This window comes from Rhyacophila brunnea, unplaced genomic scaffold (genome assembly GCF_057557595.1).
Source record: "Rhyacophila brunnea isolate RB1 unplaced genomic scaffold, BYU_Rbru_1.0 scaffold_17, whole genome shotgun sequence".
Classification (NCBI taxonomy): Eukaryota; Metazoa; Arthropoda; class Insecta; order Trichoptera; family Rhyacophilidae; genus Rhyacophila; species Rhyacophila brunnea.
In genome coordinates this window covers 18893039-18917740 of record NW_028232827.1, presented here as the reverse complement: position 1 = coordinate 18917740, position 24702 = coordinate 18893039, and the positions used below count along the sequence as shown (strand labels likewise).

At 28.1% G+C, this 24702-nt stretch overlaps 1 protein-coding gene across 1 annotated transcript in view; it reads right to left on the bottom strand.

Annotated features, from left to right (window-relative positions):
- Nucleotides 1-24702, bottom strand: part of LOC147073791 (metabotropic glutamate receptor 2-like) — a 411881-nt gene that overhangs the window by 183335 nt on the left and 203844 nt on the right. The window contains exons 6-7 of the mRNA XM_085944815.1: nucleotides 14538-14712; nucleotides 12198-12304 (exon numbers count right to left, since the gene is read on the bottom strand). Of these exons, the coding sequence (XP_085800941.1) occupies nucleotides 12198-12304; nucleotides 14538-14712 (282 nt within the window). The remainder of the gene's footprint in view (nucleotides 1-12197; nucleotides 12305-14537; nucleotides 14713-24702) is intronic.

Sequence of the window (24702 nt, the reverse complement as noted above, 5' to 3'; positions counted from 1 at the left end):
GGTATCGTCAGAAATCTTCGAAGTAGAGATATAATTTTTTCACTAAAATAACTTAACGTAGGTAATAAAAATTTAAAACTGAAAATAGTACAATATGGTCATGCTGGCCATAATATGAAAAGAACAATAAATAAATCAATGTATACGAAGAGTGACCGGAGAATGTGGTATCAAAGAAGAATGAGGCGGACACTTTGACAAATAAAATCATAATAGTAGTACTCAAGGAGCATTAAACTATTTCAAGGTTACATACTATTTGCATTTTAACAACTCAATACATATGGGTCTGCGGTGCAATCAACGCAATCGATGGCTTACCGCATGAATGAGAGAAAGAGAAGATATAAAGTCCTGCGCTTTAAACCGAGGTAAAGTTTTCCCTTACCATCACCCAGAAGTCTCTTTACACAGTAAGCTAAAACATTAACGATGCCTAAAAGATGACAATTATTTATTAGTTAAGTATTTATTTGTCATGGCGAACGACAGGTTTTTTTTATAAGTTTCTATCTTATGGTGTCCCTATTAAAATATAATACGTATATTTAAGATGAATAATGGAATTCAAAGAGTTTGATAGGTGACTGCCAGTTTTGATACTGGTTAAAAATAGATGACAGCTTAATTTGAAAACACCTCAGATATATTATACCCAGTAGAAAAAATCAAATTTGAAAAAATATACGATGCTCGACGGGATTTGGACACGTATAACCACTGGTTTCGTACATTAATCAATTATGCTAAAAGCCTCATATCTAATTGCAACGCAATTTGATAAGCATTGTATTTTTTTTTCAAATATGATTTTTTCTTTTGGGTATATATTATTTCTTATATGTTTTCAAGTTATGTTTGTTCAATATATGGAATCTTACGTTCTCAAAAATCTTATGAATTATGTGTTGAATAAAAGAAATGCTTTATTGAAGATGACAGTTTATTTAAAGTTAGTCATACTTGACGTAAATAATTTAAAAAAAGATGTTATTATGATAGATACTGAATTATAATAAGTAAAATATTGAAAACGAATATTAATTTAAACTTACCGTATTAACAAAAAATAGATACTTTTCTAATTTAATAATAATTTTAATTTTAATTTGCCAAACGTCTACGTAAAGTTGTCATTATGTAGGTAGATAATACGAAAGTATAATTTTATATGTTTTAGGGCATATTGTATTATGTAAATAATATTATTATATTATAATGAGAAATATTATTAATAATAAAACATTTAACTAGAAGATAAAAATTAAGAAAACACTTTTGTATCATGTTTCTATTAAATGTTAGAAATTTTCATCGCAAAATTTAATAGGCTGGAGGAAGGTCGTAATATAATGTAAGAAAACAAAGGCAACACATATTTAAAAATATTGTATTGTCAAAACGCTATTGTATATTTTGTGTTACAACACTCATGAATAAATAACAACAGCACTTATTGTATTTAAATTACTCAGATAAAAGCTTTCAATTATTATATACAAGTATATGTACATATTTTTGATGGATGAGGTAAATAATTTAACTTTTTTCCCGTTGATATATTATTTTAATGGACTACATTTAAACTATACCTAGTAAAAGTTCATTGTTTATAGTAATTTCATACTAGATGGTTACTATTTTAATATTTTTGTTAAAACATTATAAATGACTGTTGTTTAATTCATTTTGTTACTTACCCTATGGATTAATCAAGGCCAAGAGCCTAAAGAAAAAAAATATCCAATTTATACTGCTTGAAACTTTTACGGTTATTTGGGTTATCATCGAGTGTGCTATCTTCTTCTTCTTCTTTTTGGTGTTTCTTTTCTTTACATCCCTTGAGAATGGCTTCTGTAACGACCTTAATATCGCGGAAGGGGAAAGCGCACGCGTTGATAATAGCAAAGAAGTAAAAAAACACAACATCGAGATTTTTTTGAAAAAAAAAATTAAATAAATAATTCATTGATAGGTACGATATTTTTGTATGTTCTATGAAATCTGTAAAATAATAAGTTTTTTTAAAAACCCAAACCATAAGTAGCGAGGGTCATTTAATGACCTTAGACTAGTCTGAATTTTTTTCTAGTCAATCGGCCCAAAAATTGAGTAAACATTTTTTGGTACTGTTCGGTTATCAGGAATACAGTGGAAAACACATTTTGAAAATACCCGATATACTGGATTATTTGTTAGTTTGGGTTAGTTTAGGTTAAGTTAGGTTAGGTTAGGTTTGGTTTGGTTAGGTTAACCTAACAAATAATCCAGTTTATCGGCTATTTTCAAAATGTTTTTTCCGCTGTATTCCTGATAACCGAACAGTACCCATTTTTTAACAAACTGTATTGGCATACAAAAAAGTAAAATATTGATGAATATTGACTAAATCAAAGGATAATAATATGATAAAATGTGATAAAATTACAAATTATTGAATATGATTTCATTCAAGAGTTTTAAATATCTATGATGCAGCATTATATACATATTTATGTTATTACTAGCGAAGATTTTTTTAAAACACATTTAGCAAAAGAAATCTATTTGCGACTCATTAGCCCACCATAATTGATATTGAATTGAGTGATAACTTTTCTAATAAGAAATATCTACATATGACATGTTTAAGCCGGATCGCACATCTAAACACGTCTCGTCTGCAACGTGTCGATTAGAAATATGGTAGAAGAGCTACTGACCCTTTCCAGGTATAAAAATGAAGAAGCGCTATGTTACCGCTTTTGCCGGGAGTAAGCGTATCTTACTAATAACGCCAATTTCAAACAAAAATCAAAGTTGATCTGCTTTGGTCAATCAATCAAGGAATCTGAGTTTCATTCTCAGTGAAGTCACGATATATTTATGTGATTTTCTCAAATTGTGTTTGCTTCTCTTTTATTACTTATTACATTACTATTTCACTACACTATTGTCATTGACCCTCATGGCCAGTTGTAGTGTCAAATAAAGAGAAAAAAAGAAAAATTACAATTATAACATTACAAAATATTTATTACCTACGGGACGCACACTATCTTCACGAATCCTTCACTTGATGTAGTTAACCATCACTTCACTCGAATCAAACGTCTCAGTTCATTAACTCATTCACTGCTGACTAGATAATGATTTTTTAATTACCACTTTAAAAATGCACGTTAATTACATCGATCGGCCGCCTGGTCATTACGCGCCAGGTGCGTCCAAAGTATTAATATAATCATTCTCTTGATCACATCGATCTTACCGGTACTTTATTAAAGTATTATTTTTGCATCGATCAATAAACTCTCCTCCAAATATCCACGTAACAATGACCTTTTCTTTCCTCTACAACATAATATACCACCAAATATATAATATAAAATAATTTTACTATGACTTAAACATTTTAAAATTAATATTTTTTATACTAAGTGTATACAAAATAAACAAGAGCATCTAAAATAGACTAATTTAAAAACATGCTTCAGTCAGCCACTTCAGTTACTTAGTTCCCGATGGATATTCTACAATTATTTTACACGAACTTGTGTCTGTAAAAATGAGACGTGACTACCGCATAAAAGTCATTTCACGCAGCATTAATGCTTTTTGTTTTAAAAAAAAACCTGCGCAGTTATTTTGCTGAGAGTTCGACCTCCAAGCACTCCGCAATTTTCGAAATGGTGGCTTGTGATTTTATTTATATGACATTATTCCATTTATGTGAAAAGATGCTTATACCAGTGACATTTGCTTTATTCTCTACTCTACTTCTTTAACTGAGATATTATTTTAAAAGACACATATCGTGGGGTTTTGTCTAAAAGTTGGTGATTTTAGCTATTTTTGGTTGTTGATCAATTATATGTATTCAAGTACGTATCTAAAAATATTGGGCTTGATCCAACCATGGTAAGGTACTTTTTCAATTAGTCAAATTGTTAATAAAAATCTGTAACTACTGATTTTTCACTGTATTGTGACCAGGGAAAAGTTCGGAAAATTTTTATTATTTCATAATTATGTAAATACAGTTAAATGTGATATAAAGAAAAGTCATTAAAGCAAATCAAAGTTTATTTATTTGCATAGTTATTATAATATTCTCCAAATGCATATCTAGCTATCCAAATATTATATTATACAATTTATGTGTATGTAATATTATATTATTATGTTGAGAAATAGCGTTCAGGTCTCTAATCTATTCTACCAACATATATGGTTTAATATTAAGATTTTATATATAAAGGAGACAAACATATTATTTATCTTAGGAGTGAACGTTGTACCTAATGGTTATTTTTTGTTTGAGGCAACATTTAATAAAATAATTCCGTCAGTTCTATAACATCTTACATAATATACAAAGCAAACACACCATAAAAAGACTTTAGCAGGTACATAGTATTATTATCTAACTTGTCATTGATTAATTATCCATCTATTGTTTACCGCCGACTGAAAAAAAAATAAAAATGCATTCCTATCGCGTAAATGTTATTAAAGGTTCTTCGATAATAATATTTTGTAGTTAATAACAGTTGCTGTTAAAAAGTTGTATATATGTCTACTGTATTACTATAAGTGAATTTGAAAGAGCCCAAGTATGCTTTGTATAATATTTATTTACTTAATACCATGTTGTTACAGTTTAGTTCATGTCACTAATGAAATTCATACAGTTGTAAATATACGTAATATTATTATATTAAATTTCATAACATTAATTACGTGGTAAGTTTATGTAGAATTTTCATCAACAGTGTCAAAGTATAATTTAAAATACATACATAATAATATGTAGATAGGTATTTAAATTCATTCATTTTAATTCACTATCGAATATTAAATAATTATATATTGTTTAGGCCAATTATGGTAGCGCTAATCCCATAGAAATTCAAAACTATCTCCCAAAACCATTGTTGTACGTCCGGGCATGTTATAAACAATTAATTTTTCTGCGGACCATAAAAACGTCAAGACTTGAACTAGTTTGACCGCTCTAGTGTCACCAAAGAAGTAATTCAATTATGAGATACGGTTCAAACAATGCCGCGTCAATCACCAAAATTCATAATTCATAATTAATCATAAACTCATTACACATCCATCCTTCATGAGTACATAGTAAGCGTGAGAGTGGTTGTACTAGTTGTGTGAGTGCGGGAACACGGAACCAGCCCAGAGCGCCTGCCATATCAACATCAAAGGTTAGTGCCTGGATTAAATCTCTGTGTAACCCCCAGCATTCAAATAATCCCTTTCCTACAGTTCACTAAGAAGTTGCGACATATATTTAACATTTGAATTAAAAGCCTAAGAAATATACTAATTTAATAAATATTTGAACCATATTTGAATCGATTTTCTATATATTATGAGTGCTTTACCAATTAAGTCGAATTCGAATCAAACATAATTATAAAGAAACTGGCAGAACTGCGATAGATGTGAATTTTTCTGAGACTCTTCTATAAGTTATGTACAACATTTGCAAAAATATTTTTTTATAAATTAATTAAAAAAAATATTTCAATTATTATATTAAACTAATGAACATGATATGACTGAAAGATCAACAATTGTGTTTTATAAGTAGGAACCGAATTGATTAAGACCTATTAAAAATATATTTTATTCTTGAACTATGATTTTTTTTAAACTAATTATCATTAAAAATCATTGTTAAATTTTTTCATTAGTTTAACTGTGATACCAAATTTTATATGGAATAACTGCAGACATAAACATTTTTATGTAATTTATATTTTTGGCATCAAAAATTCACATTATTATGCATTAGGCATCGAAATAATATTATAGCGTTGACTATTTGAAAATATTTTATTTGTGTTGTATAAATCATTTGAAATGGCAGAAGGTGAGATTGATTTTCCCATAACTCTGTTAAAGTTTATCGAAAATTACTTCCAGCATGAAAAATATAGGAACTTATACCGAAAAAAAGGTATTAAACCTAGCATATAAGCAGTAAATCATAACTAACATGGCATGTGTTGTATTATTATGGCTATCTTGGGTTGTTGTATTAAGGCTGTTTTTGCGTGGCATGCTTTTCGGTCACAAAAATAATAGATTCATTTATATATCTGTCATTTTACATTGGAAGCAAGTTTTTAACGAGCACAACACTGTCAGTTGTTTCATGTTTTCCGACGTTGAAAACATATTTCTATACAACATAACATAAAGAATACCACATTATTATATTTATGATTTTTTTAAAGAGAACAATGAAAAATTATGGCCAACTGAAAGTTTTTTGACAGGTTTGGGTTGAATAAATTCATATACTAATAATTACTCTGTATTATAAAAAAGCTTTTATTATTGGCATTGGCCTGACAGCTGAGATGTTTGATTAAAAAAAATCAATAACATTATATTATGGAAAATAAAATCGATTTTAATACTAGCCATGTAAGTCATATTTCATAGAAAACAACTATTATAATTTCATTAAAACAATATTAAATTAAATTTTCATTTCTTAAAAACGTAGAAGCGTATAAAATAATAGTGAGTTACATTTTGATTGTTTACGGCCAAAACGTGCGCCAACAATGTCCGACCAGTCATGTTTCGGTTTATAAAGTATTGGATCTACGGCTCGAGTCCCAGATCTGGCAAATTCATTTGTTATTTTTGCAACGTGTGTTTTGACCCAGTGCATGTACCTAATAGGTTGAGCAAGCACTTGCACATAAATTTTATCGTAAAAACTTATTAATAGGTACATAGACATTCATCACTCTCTGGAAGCCTATATGCTACAGGCTACACTAATGACCAAATACTATAATTTACTACCTATGTACATTTATTTACTTTTAAAAACTGTCTTTAATTTAATATCTTTTAAAATAATTATAGTATTCCATTATTTCCAAAAAAATATACTAAAAAAAAAACTATCAATGATAGTTACCTCTTAAAGTAAATTGCCGGGAAATCCCCAGAATATGCAATTTTCTCCCCTCACTTCTAAATGCATGATTGCAACCCTTTAATGTAGAAAGTAGGTTCATAATATCTTTTTAATAGATAACATTTAATGTTTAATATTATTGTAATGTAACAGTGGCGCATGTGAATAAAACATATAACTATTTTTTCAGCACACTTTCTTTACTGCAACAACTATTTTTAAACAAATCATTCACACAAAAAATATTAAGGATAATTCAATTTGTCGCCTGAATCAAGGTCAAAAATTAATGTCATAAATAAACAATTTTAATCGTATATATTAATTACTCAAAACAGATTATAGCATTCTTTCACAAGAATCATAACATATTTTCTACCCTATTTTATGTCAGTGTTCTTCCTGACTATATTAACTATAATAATATATTTTGTTGACACTGTCAAACTCCCAAAGCTTAAGGTTGCAGTTTGATTTGTGGACGTTTGAGAACTGGTTAAAAAAATTCCTACTGTTATTCATTTGCGTAACGTAATCCGCCCATCGTCCTTTTCAAGATTGATGAATGTTGAGATGAATTATCATTAGGAAGGGCTATGTCCGATTCTCAAAATAATACATTTTTTACAATACATGTAAATTCTCTACACCACCCGTATTTTAACGATATCAATCGAATATTTCTGTATTGGTAAAACTCCAATATTTGTATGCCAAAGAATTCGTATGACGAAAAATCAGTCTGATCTTTGATCGCACCTATTTGCTACTATAGCGAAATAAGAAGAATAAAAAAAGACTTTTCTTACCAGTTTATTTGAAAATTTTATTTTATAGTACTGTATATTTTTTTAAGATTTTGAAACAGATGTAATACAAAAAATCAAAAAAAAAACCGTTTAATTGTGAAAATGAACGTCTATGTTTTTATTCCATTATTCGAACACAAACACAAGTCGAAAGAGAAAACTTATATTTTTTTATGTTTGAGGCATTAAATTTCAATGAAAATTCAACAAAAAAGAACCTTTTAGGTTTTGGCGTGGCTGTGTAATCATAAATCAAGATACCGAGATTTTTCGACAGCTCAAAACTAATGTACTAGATAAAAATGTGTGTGAGATTGTTTTCGTCTATAAGACTTAATTTTTTTATTTAATTAATATATTTTAGCCTTAGTCTAACGTGACAAATTGCGAAGTCAATTACTGTAACAATGTAAAATATACAGCATTAATTATTATAAGTTGTCAAATAAACTTTTTATATAACAAAATATATTCAAACAGTTGATTTTGGGCATGCGCAGGTGTACAATATACGATAATCCTCTATCATATCACACGTAACTGGGGACACAATTTAGTTGGGTAGATCATCTCTTATGAATAGAAGTTTAGTCATCCAACTACCAATGAGTTACATTTTTCATAAACCAGATGATAAAAAGATACTAAAGAAGAAATAGATCAATGATATGATGGTTGGGCTGTTTGGAAATAGACACTGCATCCCTGTAATTAAATTGGCGGAGGAAGCTAACAGTAGATAGAGGAGAGTTGAGACATTTTTTAGAGGTGGACAAAGCCCGTATTAAGTTGCTGTTGCTAATGCAGGTTGTATATATAGCACATATTCGTGTTTCATGGTTTTATTTATTACATATTTTATATCACTTGTGAATATAATTCTTGGGCAGTTGGGGTGGGGTTAATTTGGAAAGATATAATTAGTAAAATTGATGACAATATTTTTTATAGTTACTAATTTTGTGTAGGAAAGGAAAACGGAGACACATGAAAAATAACGAGTTTTATAGAGAGCAATAGAGAATTATACATAAATAATTTATGTTTGTTTCATAAGCTGTGTACGTAGGTACTAACTATTACTAAATGTCACCTCTCGGATGTGATTTCATGATATAGTCGGAAATGCCAAACTACTATTTATACGCACGCCATATTTTTTAAATATCTGACCAACTGAATAACACTATTTAAATGCGTTTTTTGATAAATAAATATAAAACACATTATATATTTTTTCTCTCATTTGGAATTTCATGGAAAAAAAATATTTCGCAAATCAAGTACCTACTTAGATAATTTATGCATGTTTATTATACGCAGTGCGATTTCATAATTCATTAGCTTATTACTATTATGTAAAAATGTCAACTATTAAATACTAATTACCATGTTTATTTACCAAAAAGTACCCCTCAATTTGACAGGCGAAGTCTTCTGTAAGGCAATCGAGTATCTTATATCAAAGCCTGTAATTCTCGTTAACTACATATTAGTAGTTAACTCATCGCCAAGGATGTCATATCGAAAGAAACGTCATCAATAAGCAGTATCAGTATTGTAATTTATTTATTTATTTTATTTATTTATAAAAACAGTATTACGGCATTACAGCTATTGGACAATGCGCCATAATACATAATAAATACAAATGTATAAAAATATCTTAATTACAAATAACAATAAAAAGACAGCATGTGTAAATATTAATGAAATATGATAATTTATACAATTATAAATTTAGCTTATTTAATACGTCCACAAACATTATATCTCCGACCATGTCCAATCCTAATAGGATCATATGGGCCTCCACAGAGTAGAGGTTAACATTATATAATTAATAAAAAACAAATCAACCTTTATGGTGCCATCAAATAAGCTAATTGCACGATACACAGCATCATGAAACATAACATCTGTCCTGCGACGAGGTATCTTGAAGACCGTGGAGCTGCAAGTGATATTGGTGGGAACATGAAAATTAATATTTGCCAGTATATACGGATTGTAAATGAACCCACAAAGAAGTAAAAAGAAATGCTTTAAAAGAACAATCACTCTTCGGGTAGACAGGGATTGCATTGATAGCATACCCAGAAGAAAACGAGTCGGGAAATTCATTTTATTGTCATTATCATAAGGAAAGAACCCGTATGTTCTTAAGTAGAGAAATCTAAGATATCTGTTGTGGACTCGATCCAGCTTAATTGTGTGCAAGAACCTATTAGGACTCCAAATAATGCTGGCATATTCAAGAATACTCAACACAAATGATACGTATAATGTACGTAGCACTCGGACGTTTTCGAATGATTTTGAAACCCTCATAACAAAACCAAGCATTTTGCTAGATCTAGTACTGATGTCAAGAATATGCTGATTGAAAGTGAACTATGCATCATACAATACACCCAAATCTTTTATCTACGTTACCCTACTCAATATTATACCAGACAATGTGTATGGGAACAATAAGGTATGCCTTGAACGATGAATGAAATAATATTACATTTAGAGGTAGCAAATTCAAGTTTATTCAATATAGACCATTGCGAGATAGCATCTAGGTCAGACTGCATCATCGCACAGCATAATGGGGTTTCAATAGTTCGAAAAAGTTTAAGATCATCTGCGAATAGCAAACGAGAAGAATTGGTTACAACTTTGACAATATCATCAACAAATATTAAAAATAAAATTGGGCCAAGATTTGAACCTTGAGGAACACCAGAGTTTGTTCTAAAAATCCGCGATTCATTCCCATGGTAATCAACAAATTGACGGCGATTTTTCAAATAAGAAGCAAGAATAAAAGAACATATCGATATAAGTAACGTGTCATAAGAAAATTAGCGTTACTTGGAAGTATCGCATCATATATTATTGTAATGCATTAGTTTATGTTGGGTACATCCGACTACAAAAATCGATAGACATTCGTATGTCGGTGGCAAAGGGTGAGTTTTAAAACGAGGTAGGCTGTGGAGATTTGAGAAAAGAGCACACTTCTCAGGTATACTTACGAGAAATAAGAAGATAATACGATATCAATACCATTGAATAGGTACTAAGGACAAAGGTACACCAATTTGATGAAATATAGTTGAGCTATAATTTTGCTAAGCTAAATTTAAATTTTTATGTTAAAAAACAATTTATTTTTATATATATGTGACTAAATGTCATAGATTTTTTTTTATATTATCTAATTATTAATAATACTTATTAGGTTTTTTGGGCAAAGTTTCAGTCATAATAAAATTATGCGCTAAGGTTTTAAGCTGGGCGATCAGAACCTATCATATCATATAAAAGAGATAGACAGACTGAGTTCACGTGAAAACCATACATATACATAAAACATCACCATTCCTGACCGAATAATTCACTTAATATGTTAAAGACAGATAGCGTACACGGTCCAATTGTCGCGTGAAAATTCAAAAGCTTCTGAACTTTTTTGATTCATGCGTGAAATCTTGCAATTTGCATGATAATATATATTTTTTGTTATGGCTACGATAATACGAACTGTCAACAGTAAATCTATGCAAAGGTAAACGAGTTATAATACTAAAATGTGTAGATTAGTGTTTGTTAGTTTATAAAATTCAATTAAACTCTGCCTAAACCAAATTATAATAGTCTAGGAAAGCTATACGGGCGATCTGATAAAAATATTGTATACTTTTTCAGTCATACCGTTTTGTTTTCTTTGAATTAAGAATATATACTACAGAATGTGTTGGTGATTTTTTCTAAATTCATTAAGCCAATAAGCAGGGCCAAAGCATAATCAATAAAAATAATCCTCTATCAATGAAATATCTGAAATTATGTATGATTATTTAATACCATTTTTTTTACTATTATCTAGCAGGATGTATTTGAATTTTAAACACTAACGAAAAATACTATCTACACATTGTAGTCTTGGTTCAATAAACATAAATAGGTTTGACTGATCCTAGTTTAAAGTGCACTATTTATGTTGGATTTTAACAGCTTACCTCTACCATTCACAACTGTGATAGGTGGGACAAAATACGCGCCCTTAAAAATATAACAATATTAATAGGTAATACGATTTAGTTTATTATTCTTCATTGTGTATATTTGTCTGATTTTACTTTCCGTATTTCATGTGGACAAAGTAGTGGGTGACCGCTAGTATTAAATAAAATATTATAATGTTATGTTTACAAAATGAAGATTGATTCATAATTTTAGCGGGAGCTGAAGCTTTACGACGTACACATTCACAACGTAGAGCAAATAATAATAATGTATGCATAAAAGAACACAGACAAAGGTGGAAGTTAGTGTTACACGAGTGAGAGAAATGAGCAAAGTTCAAAAATGTCTGCGCATTGTTATGCGGAGATTCAGAGAGCTGGAAAAATGGAATATTATTTGAATTTATTCAAAAGTTCATGGCTTACCTTCAAACTCAACTTTTCTGAGGTAACGCAATAGTTCGGGGCCTTTTGTTGGTTTCATTGCGTCGCAGAGTCCTGGACGTCCGTTGCATAGTTCTCCGTGCATATCCCTGTGAAAAAAAATATCAAAATTATTTTAATAAATAATAATACGTCATTAAAATCTTGAAAATTATATAGTATTATTAAAAATTAATTTAATATAGTTTCGGCATAATTCATGAATTAATAGTCAAAAATTAACAAAAAATACTCAAGGATATAACTTTTAACCAACTCAACAATTTTTCTGTCTATAGACTAGAAGAAGTAATATGAAAAATTCTCTTAGCCACCCTGCAATTATATTTAATTTGTTTATACTGTAGAAAATCATAAAATAGGTTTAATCGGGCAATTACAATTGACAAGATTCTAACCGCATGTTAATTAACTAAATTTTTGATAATATGACTAATGAAATTGCCCTTGTAAGAAAATTCTAACTCATAGCTCTCTGGCGTTCATTAAAACGTAGTTTATGTCGTGACGTTTCAGTATATTATTTTCTTTCTTTCTTTCGAGTCAATCAAAAATATATTGGTCGACTGGTTATAAGTGTAGTACGAAATAGTACATAATTTTCGTGAATTTACAATAATTTATATGAGAAATAGGTATTATGTTGGTGAATATAATAAAAACTGATCAATAGTATGTTAAGGAAAATAGTTTTTATAAAAACCAAAACTTATCATTAAAACTCTTTTTTTGATTTGCTTATTGTACCCATAATATTATTCTAATGGCTTAAAGTTAACATGATTGGAAAGTTATCAAGATTGATAGTATAACTTTTTTCAATTTAACATATTATTTTTGTCCCTTAAATATATATGTAGGGACCTACTTTACTCCCTAAATTACAACCAAATAATTACAGCTAACTTGAAAAGTTTTTGTGTAATTACACGCTCGTGAATCGAGAATAATACTATTTATTTGACCTTAATTTGATTCTGCCGAAAAAACATACAATACTGGTTATCTAACTTCTACGTGGTGTAAAATAGAGCTGTGTTATTCTTTGCTTTCTTTGATCTGTATGTCCCGAGAATTATATAAGAAATCAACAAGATCAGTAATTGCTTAACTCTCCAAGAAGTGGAACTTACCTTCTGTTGGTGATAGGAATTGGAAGAGTAATTACTGTGTTAAACTTAATTGTTTCAGATATCAACATATTCTGTTTGCAAGACAGTTTATTAATGTGAACGTTATTTTATGAAGTCATATAACTTGATGAGTAGTGAACCAGTGAACTTAATTGTACTTTATGTTATTTTGTATATTATTTTTTATGACAAGCGAAAAAAAGGAGGCAAAATCCACCAGTTGGTACCACTATTTCAATGTTTTCCATCACAAAGGGTCCGACCCTATTTTTGATTTCCAATCACTAAGGACGATAATTGCGTGACTTTATTAAGTAATTTTTTTTACATGCTTCATGACATATTTTAAGTAACTACCTATCTTACAAATGAATAATTGTAGTTGATTTATTTATAAATAATATTGATACTGCTTTAATATCAGATGTGTTAAAGTATTTTTTCATTGCGATTTTCTTACTCTGGTATTTCATTTTTAGCATACAATTAATATTAGAAAAAAAATTAAAAGCAATTAACTTAAAAATAAATTGAAATTTGTGAATAGTTGAACGTTAAATTTATATAGGAAGAAAGAGCTAGATAACAAAATATAAATAGTATACACAAAAAATACAATATTATTCGAATTGTTTCATTAAGCCTGTATTAATACAATACTTGTGAACACAAAGACGTGATAAAATGATTTATGTTGTCTACAATATTTTGGATTAAATATATAAATAGATATGTGGCGTGAAATAGTGCATGATAACGCGAAAAGATCACAAAATAAGCCAAAAGATTAGGAAACAGACAAAAACATGCATTGCGATAAATGATACGTATCACTTAGCGACTGTTCAACTGTTAGACAAATGCCATCATAGAGTTGTACCCAAAAAGCACTAAAACTCCACGAGGATGCCCTAAAACCAGCTTAATAGACAAAGTATAATAAGGTTATGTAGGTGCACTTGGCAGCGAAGAATTGTGGGCCGAGAAGAGTGGAATAAGTTAGGGGAGGTCTTTGTTCAGTAGGGGATCAACCCTGGATGATAATGATGATGGTGATAATAATATAACAAAGTCAAATATTGAGAAATTATGAACAATTAAATTTTTATTGTAGGTATTTTGTAATAGTCTAATGGTCCATGCTTGAAGTAGCTACTTAATTAGAAATATTATAAGAATTTTTACATACCTGATCGCATATGCAAACGCCATAACAGCATCAGAAACAAACTGCAACTGCCCTTCAAAGTCAGTATTTTGCCTTGTTAACTTTTCTTTTCCGGTGCAAGGAACTGTGTACTTTGTATTATAAGGAGTGCGAGAGCTGTTCAGATATCTGCAGTGAAAGTGGTCTTCCCAAAATTCTAGAACAATAAGAAAAAATATATATTAATAACAATCATATATATTATCATATTTAGATCTCTATCCGTATATTATATATATTTTAAATCACCAATGGAATTTTAGTATTTATGTAAGATTGGTGTAACAATGCACTATATTAAAATTGAACACTATTAGTAGGTATTCCAAACATCAGTACATAATAATTATTATAACGTTCTTCTTGATAAATTAATTAACTGTGCTTAAACTATTATAAATATTCAAAAACTTTCTCAAAGCTGTCTTAATTAGATATTAATAACGAGCCATTCAGGTAAAAAACAGTCATTGTTCCAAAGCGATATTTTAAAATAAAGAAAAGAAAACATAATTATGTATTACAAATATTTAAAGAAAATGCTATGAATTATTATATAAAAACATTTTATTTATAAATACCTATGGCTGTACGAAAATAATGTGGCTTTCTAACGAATATTCATTTTACAAAAGTTTTTATTTAAGAAACAATATTTTTTAATTTAAAAATAATTCTTATTTTTAGATAGCTAATACACTTTTAAATGTAATTTTTAACTAAATTATATTCAATGGCATGCCACGTAATTACAATACTAGGTGTCTATAGTACCTACTAAATAATATATTCCCTACAAATAAAACGTATTACTTAATGTGTAAAGTGAATAATTATGTAGCGTCCTGGTTCAGTCAGTTTATGGCGGGTCTCAGCCCTGTTAGCACATAAAATTAATAGAAAGTTGTAATGCATTACAACATACACGTTTATAAATTAACATTCTATATAATCAAATCAAATACATATGTATCAAAAGTATAAACACGTTTTTCACTCATCACCCTACAAACAATCTCACGATTACTGGAAATGGGAAAATCATTAGCAATAATAATACTGACTTATACTATTGTGCTTGTAAAATTTAGGTTAAAAATTAACCTTCCAATAATCAACAACGTTTTAACACAAAATAAACAATTATAGGGAATATGATATCAAGTTTGAAATAATCAGATCGTTAGAACGTGAAATCAGTGAAATGAAAATATATTTTACTTCACATAATAATATTATGTAGTGTCAGCACTAATAACTATATCAGTAATATTGTATACTCTGGTTGGACTACCTTTATCGAAAAAAAGATATAGAAAACGTGGAAAACATTACATAGAATATTATTTGAATTCACATAATAGGCAAGAATAGATCATGCGCTCAATAGTCTAAACGTGTACGTTTGAAAATATTAGTCAATTCAAATAATGTAATATAGATAGATATTGTAATAAATTATCTCAGACTTCCTAAATATTGATAAAGTAATTTATAAAATAAGATGATAGTTGTATTGGATAATAAAAAATAACGAGAAATGTACTTCTACAAATTCTTCAAAGAAAAAATAGCCAACTGCTTAATTAAAATTTAGCTGGAAATAGAAAAGGATAAAGGTACCTTTTACATTGACCATGCGACATTACAACACGTGTTGATTACTTTATTTCATAATAGAAAACGTTTGACATTCAGGATTTAAGAGTCACAATATTGAATAGTTAGGGTTTACAACCAATCGAATGAAATAAATATTTTCAAAAAGATTTTCTTTTTACCATAAATTTTATAAATAAATCGTGGAAATAAAATGTAAAATAGATTTTTGTGTTTTTGTCTAGGCTTAATTTTTCGGAGTGGTTAATTTTTCGGTAACCATTTACAAGTATAATGCTAACATTATTTCTTAAAAAAAGGATATTACACTAAGATAGTGGAAACAAACCTATGGCATGCGCAACAATTTTGCTGGCATGTAAAGAATAATTATTATAAAATCCTAACCGTGACGATCAGAACGTCCCTGAATTTCAAATAACTCCGAGATAAGTGGCGTCTAGAAAATGTAAAAAGTCCATTTAAAATTGAATGCATATTTATTTACTTCGAAAAAGCTATTTGCAAGAATGGTTGAAAGACTCTAATGCAGGCGTATCCGATGTTGAGTAAGGAATAATAAAAAAGTTCTTAATTTTGATATCAGATGAAAAAATGACGGAAAGAGCTGAAAAAATTAGCAATCCTGTCAAAAGAACTTATTTTTACTTAATGTAACTCAGCAATGTTGGCCACCTATCTACTGGAAAATTCTTTTGGGGAAAAGCATATTTTCAAAACTAAATATTATGTACTGTTTTTTTTCTTTTTTTTTTTAAATCGGCATGCCACTTATTATTAAAAATATGACAAATTAAAATTATCATAAGCTATTATTGGATATGTTTCTCGTAGTATTTAAATTGTGTGTGTATCTTAATAATTGTTGGAAGATAAAATTATTTCTAGCAATTATTGCAGTAGAATATTCTGGTGATTCATCATCATCTGCTAGGATCAATCTACTGCTGGATGAATGCCTTTCACTGTTCTATATCTTTACCTATACCTTACTTTTTTGTAGTTTTTTTTATGCATTGCGTCTTTGTAATGTTTTGTATGTGATGCATATAAATGAAATATCATCGTAATAAATTAAATTTATATGTTTTAAAAACAAATTTTAATAATGACTGTTTTTTATATTATTCTAAAATTTAATTTTATATAATAATACGCCAACAATTAAATTAATCACTTTATTCTGACAAAAATATGACAGAAAAAACAAACTTTTGAATATTTTTTATAAAATAAAAGCACTCTCGAAAAGACAAGTGGAGACAAAATGAATGAGACGTGTTTTTCGTATCACAATATTTTCGATAAGTGGTAAGCGAGAAACCTTCTTGGAAGTAGTGTTGTGTTATGATAAAAAGTGGCTCGGCCCAAATAATATGAAAAGCGAAGACGTAGAATTATTATTGGGGCGAGTGGTTTTCCAAACAAAGGGAAAATCCCGGATAAGGCGTCCCTCTTCTGGTTCAAGTCTCAACTAACCACCCTTCCGCCACACGCACACTTGATAAAATAATAAATTAACTATTAAATTTCCCGTACAGACATCGCTGGACCAACTAGATTAACAGGGAAAAATACCTGCAATATAATTATTAATTAGATTCTTGCTCTAAAGACAAATGATTGCAAAAGCAGGTGGGGAAAAGTTAAAATTTGCTAATTTATTTCACGTGGATCTGTGATATATATTATTTACTAGTATACACGTCTTGATATAACAAGCATATAAAACGAACTATTTAAAAAATACTATATAAGGAATAAGAAATCCGCGTCGGCCTATGATCTCGTAGGTACCTGGTTTAAATCCCGGTTCTGGCAAAAAAAAACACATATTATTTTTCAATGTGTGTTTAGATCCAGGGTATGATCCTAATAGGTTGAGAAAATGACCAACATCTATTTTTTGTAAAAACAAAAATTTGTTATTACAACCTCCACTCTGGGGTAACCCATATGATCTTTCTAGGATCGGATGTGGTAAAAAAAAGAAATCATAAAATTAATATAAGATATTTTTTATCTCAAAATAAGGTAAATCAAAATATTATTTTGAATACAAAACGTAGATGGATACGTCGTCATCATGAATGAGAACTGGTATTTGCTCATAGTATTAGTGTTGACTAATTTGTTATAAATATATTACCTATATTTTTTTTTAATTGTGAATTCATCAACAAAGTAAGAAACTATTATGATGTTTTTGTCAAAAAATTTTAAAAGAGCAAAGCAACTATATTAATTCTGTGAGCATAACGTTTTTGAAGCATCTTTGTATTAGGACATTATGATAACAATACAGGATTGCCCCGGATTCAGAATCCTGTGTTCCAAATATTATATTAATGATTACATACACGAAAAATTAGCGAAAAACCCGTTAACGTTGTACGTTATACGTTGTAACATAGAAAATAGGTTCAGGCCATTGCAATTTTAGCAGTTTTAACAAAATAAATTGCTTAGTGACCATGATATTCAGTTATTAATTTAATAAAGTATTTTTTTATTCAACGTACTATAAATACGATTTTAGAATGTTATCCTATTTTTTGAACACACATAATTTATACATAATAAAATGTTCAACTTTTAATTAATCAGGTCTCACTTTACGAAAAAAATCTAAAGTATCGTGTTATTTTATCTCATTTGTTTTTATTTATCTTATAAGCTTTACAAAAAAATATTATCATATTATTAAATACAAACAAACTATGTGCCGCATTTTCTTTAAAAAGAAAATAGAGACGCGAAAAATTCTCAGCGTTATGGTAGAAAAAATATTTACGCCCTGAGAGTTTCGCTTTCAATTAATTGTAAATTTGATCATACCAATGTACTTCAATTGGAATCACTTTTGTGATCCGGATTTCAATAATAAATTTTATTATAAAAACATTAATTTGATTTAAAAAATAGTGCAAAACTGCATTGTTTCTGAAGAAATCATTACATAATACAGTTAAATTCAACGTCTACATCTAAATATATAGATTTCATAATAATATTAAACTAATGATAAAAAAACGTATTGTAAACATGTTAATAATAACATATTTTTTGAGATTGTTGTATTCTAATTATGTCACAATAATTAAACCACGGCCTCATTAATCTTCCATCGATATTCTCCTAGGCTACTATCTTTTTTATCCACATTTTCGACAGAGTCATTGTTTTCCCACCTTTTGCTTTCCAAAAGAATTTTGAGTTACCTACGCCTATTTTTGAAAACTGCATATTTAGCAAACGGTATCTCTGCTCATCGGAATCACAGAAGATTGATAATTATTATAAAAATATTAGGTATTTTATAAATATCTTACAAATTTTTAAAGTGTCTTATTTGTCAGGGTCTCCATTAAAAAAATATTGAGAGTTTGGTAAAAAAATACTTTAAAATTAATGAAAGTATTAATAAGTTAAGATGATGTATTATACTTAATACACGAATTATTTTATCAAATAAGGAATAAATTACACAGCTTTGGCTCAAATTAGTTTAAGAGAGTAATATACACAGTAGGTCTATAAAATGTTACTAAAACGAAATGTATTAATAATAAATAAAGCATTTCTGCTGCAATAAAGTGAGGTATTAATAAAAAAATGTTTTAGATAGTGTAATTGAACTTGATTATAATTATGTGACTCATATGGATGCGAGAAATAAATTAATCGTAGGGCGATATGAGAAAATCCACATATGGCCCGAATGCCACTTATAACGGAGAGTCGTAATGTCAAGAAATATAAATATATGACTAGGGCAAGTAGCGCTTTCATTTGCATGTATGGGGTGGAATTTTAGACATTATGATTCAAGGAAAAGAAAAATGCTCAACGTATTTGAGAATTATGGGACTGGTAATAATTTATAAAGGTGTTGTGGATAATATAGAGAACCATTGTCACGATATTGCACATACAGTGTGCTTGCATATTGTAGGTTTTATCAGATACGCTATTCATCTTGACCAAGAACGTCTCGAAATTTTGTTTTGGGAAACCCACTAACAGAAACAGAGTGTAAACATCAAAGAGGTGGTGTGACAAAATTAAAGCATTTATTGGAGAAGAATATAGTATTTTTACAAGTTTAATGGAGAAATATGGGGAAAGATGATTTGGAATCTCTCAATATCTTTTCCAGATCGATGATAACTCTCAGTCATGAGAGTAAAACAAAATAAAAACATATAATTTTTAATGTTACAGAAGTCTTCAAGTTAAAACTTAAACTCAGTGACAGTGAAGTAAAAATGTTACGCTAAAGTAGTTAGGTTTTTACGAGAATACCATAATACTGTAGTAGACATGTTGTAAACTTTCGCATCTTTCATGCGCTGGGGAAAAAGTGATTCGGTTTGAACAGTTCCTAAGCCAAATGATAAAATGTTATAAAAGCTCCAATATACGAAGTTTCACGCTTTGAGTTATGGTTCATGATGGTCCAGAATTTTAAATATTACTCATTTTCTTCTCAAGATAAAAACGAGAGTCATTTTTTTATAAAAATGTTCCGAATGTGAATTGTTATACTGTGGCAGAGTGCTACTTTTAGAAACTTATTTTATTACAAAATATAAAAAAAACAACAGAATATAAGTATTGGATTACTTTTTGTAAATCGTAATTTTATTAATTTATTTAAATTTTTACTTTTTAGAACATTGTCTAAAATACTGTAGAAATTTAAAAATTCCTTTTTAAAATATTTAATTCATGTTTTCAGACAAATACATTTAAAATGAGTAAAAACTACAAAGTTATATGATTGTTCATAATTTTATCAAAATTTTAGATACAAAATATGATTTTTTCATATATTATATAGAATGAAGTACGTCGAATTTTAAGGAGAAAAAAGTTACATATAAACCTAGTGCAAATATCGCCATTGATATATAAGGCTTTCATTAAAATGTTATTTATCATTTTCTTATTGACAAACATTATGTACTCGTATATTATGTGTAAAATGCATATACATTATAATAATATTATACCAGAATCACGAACGGGAAATATTATGGAAAATTGTAATTGAACTTACTGGGTATTGAATTTCTAATAATGTAAAAATATATCATAAATATTCAAGTCTATTTCTATCTTGGCATGTAAATAAACAAGACAGCCGATATCAGATAACTAAATTACTCTTTGGTGTGGAATTAAAGTAAACAAATGATAGGTCCACATTTCTTAAGCACATTGTTTCCACTTTAATCGTAGATGACAAACGCTTTCAATATGTTAAATATAAGAAATTGAGACGGTTAATATAATATAATGATTTCATCAAGGTAGAGCCATATCTTTATTTATTTTATCTAATATAATATTAATCATAAATTTTAAATTAATTGCTTCCGAATGCTAAATCTTCAATAATTCGGAAATTACTTATGGACATCTGTATCAGAATCAGAAATAAATATGTGAAGCCATATATTTTTACCAAGATTTTTTAAAAGTACCTAAATAAAAAGGATTTTAATTTATATGCATTTTTATTTTTTATAAGAATCAATTTTTATTTTAAAATAAATTTAAAACTTCATTATAACTATGAATTAATCAAAAACCTTTTTTAAGAAGATTTTAGAATAATATTTAGAAATTTTTTTAGAATAATAATAAACATGACCATAAAATATTATATCGGTAGATGGGATACTTTAACAAATTCACATTTGATAACGCTTTTCTTAAATTAAAAGTTTATTTTTGGGCTCTCAATCGTATATTTTAACAGCTCTAGAGTAATTTTTGATTTGAATTTAAAGTATAAATATAGCGTATTATGTCAAAAAATGAAAATCTATTCGCTAAAATGTTGAAGATTAATATTTTTTATAAAATATAAAAACAACATAATATACCTATTATGAAAACAAATAAAAAGAAAATTGATAGAACTTCAATTAAGAGTAGGTACTTGATAGCTATCAATAGATATAAAATTTTTCAATTGATGTTCAAAAATATTTGATAGTAATAGTTGTTTATATTTTATTGTTAAACTTTAGAAACTTCTAATCATAAAAAATGGGTTATATTTATTAAATCTATTAACGTTACAAATGTGTCCCGACGTGAAATTTGATGTGGTTTTATTCTGGTGGCAATTTTTCTAAAATAATAAGCGAAACGCGACACCCAAAATAATATGCAGAGATATAATATGATATGTAAAAAATCTTAATATTACTCTGCAAGAGAGTAGCTGCTTTGATTTTTTGCCTCGCGGGAAATGAGGTGTAAGGAGAAAAAATGACATGTGCAAATGGTTGTCTGGAGATAAATGATCCTGCGCATATAAGTTATATGACACATATATATATAATACATGACTCGTGGAGAAATGTTTTATTTATCTCCTAACCCCACATTAGCGCATTGCTGTGGCAAAGTTTACAGGATTGTGGAGAAATGATGTGTTATTATACTTTATTATTTATTTTGATACGACCGATGATAGAACCGCTATCCATTGTAAACAAATAGTTTACATTATTATACAATCATAGGGTATAATACATTCATGTTATATAAGAAATGATATTGATAATAATATTAACAATATATAAATAACATAATATTATTATTATTATAAATTATATAAATAAATTAAATAATAATTGTGGATTGATATTGTTCTGACTTTGTGATATACTTGTGATGGTTTTATATAAAAAATACTTAATATTCTAAAAAAATGAATACATATAAATATTATTTTCACTCCACTTTATATGATGTCAATTATATCATTATTTGAATTCTTTGGAGTTCTGTCCACACAACTAAGTTGGATTGAGTCCATAATAGACATCTTAGATTTCTCTACTTAAAGGCATACTAATAACTCGTTACTTCATGATACTCCATCGCATGTTAGATGTGATGTTTTGTGATGCTGTATTGGTTGATTTATTTTTTTTGAACTATATAATATTCGTGGATGTGTTAAATAGGTTAAATTTGTAGTTATTTTTATCACTTTACTTTAATATTTACAACCTACTTTATTGTTATATTGGTTGTTATTTGTAATTAAATCATTTTTATATTGTGTATTATTAGTATGTATTATGGCGCATTGACATATCTGTAATCTGTATGGTTTGATTAAGCTTAATTACATCGACGTTTTGAGAATGTAACATTTTTTATATTGAACATTCAAAAAAATGGGGATTTAAGAAAATTTCTGTTTTACTCGTATGTTAGTTAATAATTACGATACTTAATATTGATACCTTGATTAAAAACACAAAAACCGATAGCCAAAAATTGAAACCATTTGATAGCATTTTATGTAAAAACTACAAGTTAATTTCGTAGTAATTAGATATGACGCCCGTATCTTAATTAGTAAATCACAAATTAAGTGAATACATCGACGACCCCAGGAAAAACCATTGTAAGTCTGAAAATAGCGTTTCCGGTTTTATTAGCTTTTTATAATATTTAATTTTTTATGCATGTCCTGTAAAAAAATCAGGTCTCTAGCATAAAAATTGACGAAGTTAGGTTTTTGACAATGGTGCTCTATATCTACATATCGCATCGACCAAATTTGTGTTCACAGAAATATCCGAGGAGTATAGTCATACCTCGATAACAAAAGTGCACTGCGCTTTATTTTACAAATAAGAAGGTTGTTATACTTGTTATAACATTCTTTTACGGAGATCTAAAGAAATAGCATGATTTATATTGACGTATCACAATAATTTAAAAAAACATATTGGTTTATCTCCGAAAAATATTGGTATTTGCAGTGAGTATTTGCATTATTAGTTTAAAAGTTAGTCAATATTATTGTGTCAGAAAGTTAAGTTATTATATTATTTAATATAAAACAAATACCGAAAAGAAACGGAATTAATTTTCACTTGCATAGCTACTTTAAAAAACTTCTCAGTTATTAATATTATCTTAAAATTTGAAGTAATTATATTAATTTTGATTCGCTTATTTAAATTAATTCACTGCATGATAAAGACCTCTTCAATCTCTCTCTTACTCTTTTCGGTTGATTACTCTCCCATATAGATACTCAACAAAACAATGAAGTAAAGTTTAAATTTGAAAATTTTATATTATTTAATATAAAAATAATATCATATATAAAACGTTATTTATATATAATTATATTTAATTACTTTGCAGTTACCTACTTAACTTAAAATGAGTTTGTAATATTCTAATATATAAATTTAATTTACATAAATACCCAGTAGAAAAATACATATTTTAATTAAATATTACTATCACTATAAAATCAAATATTTTGGACCTAAAAAGGTAACTACCTAAAATATTATGTTTTAACTTCAAAATGTTATTTTATCATTAGTAGAAAATGACATTACATATTATTTTGGTTGAATTAATCTTGCACAAAGATAATAAAAAATCACTATTATCATGGTTCAGTTTGAAAACATTACTAATTGCTGACTATTTTTTTATGATCCAACCAAGTTAAATAATCCTTTTCATTGCA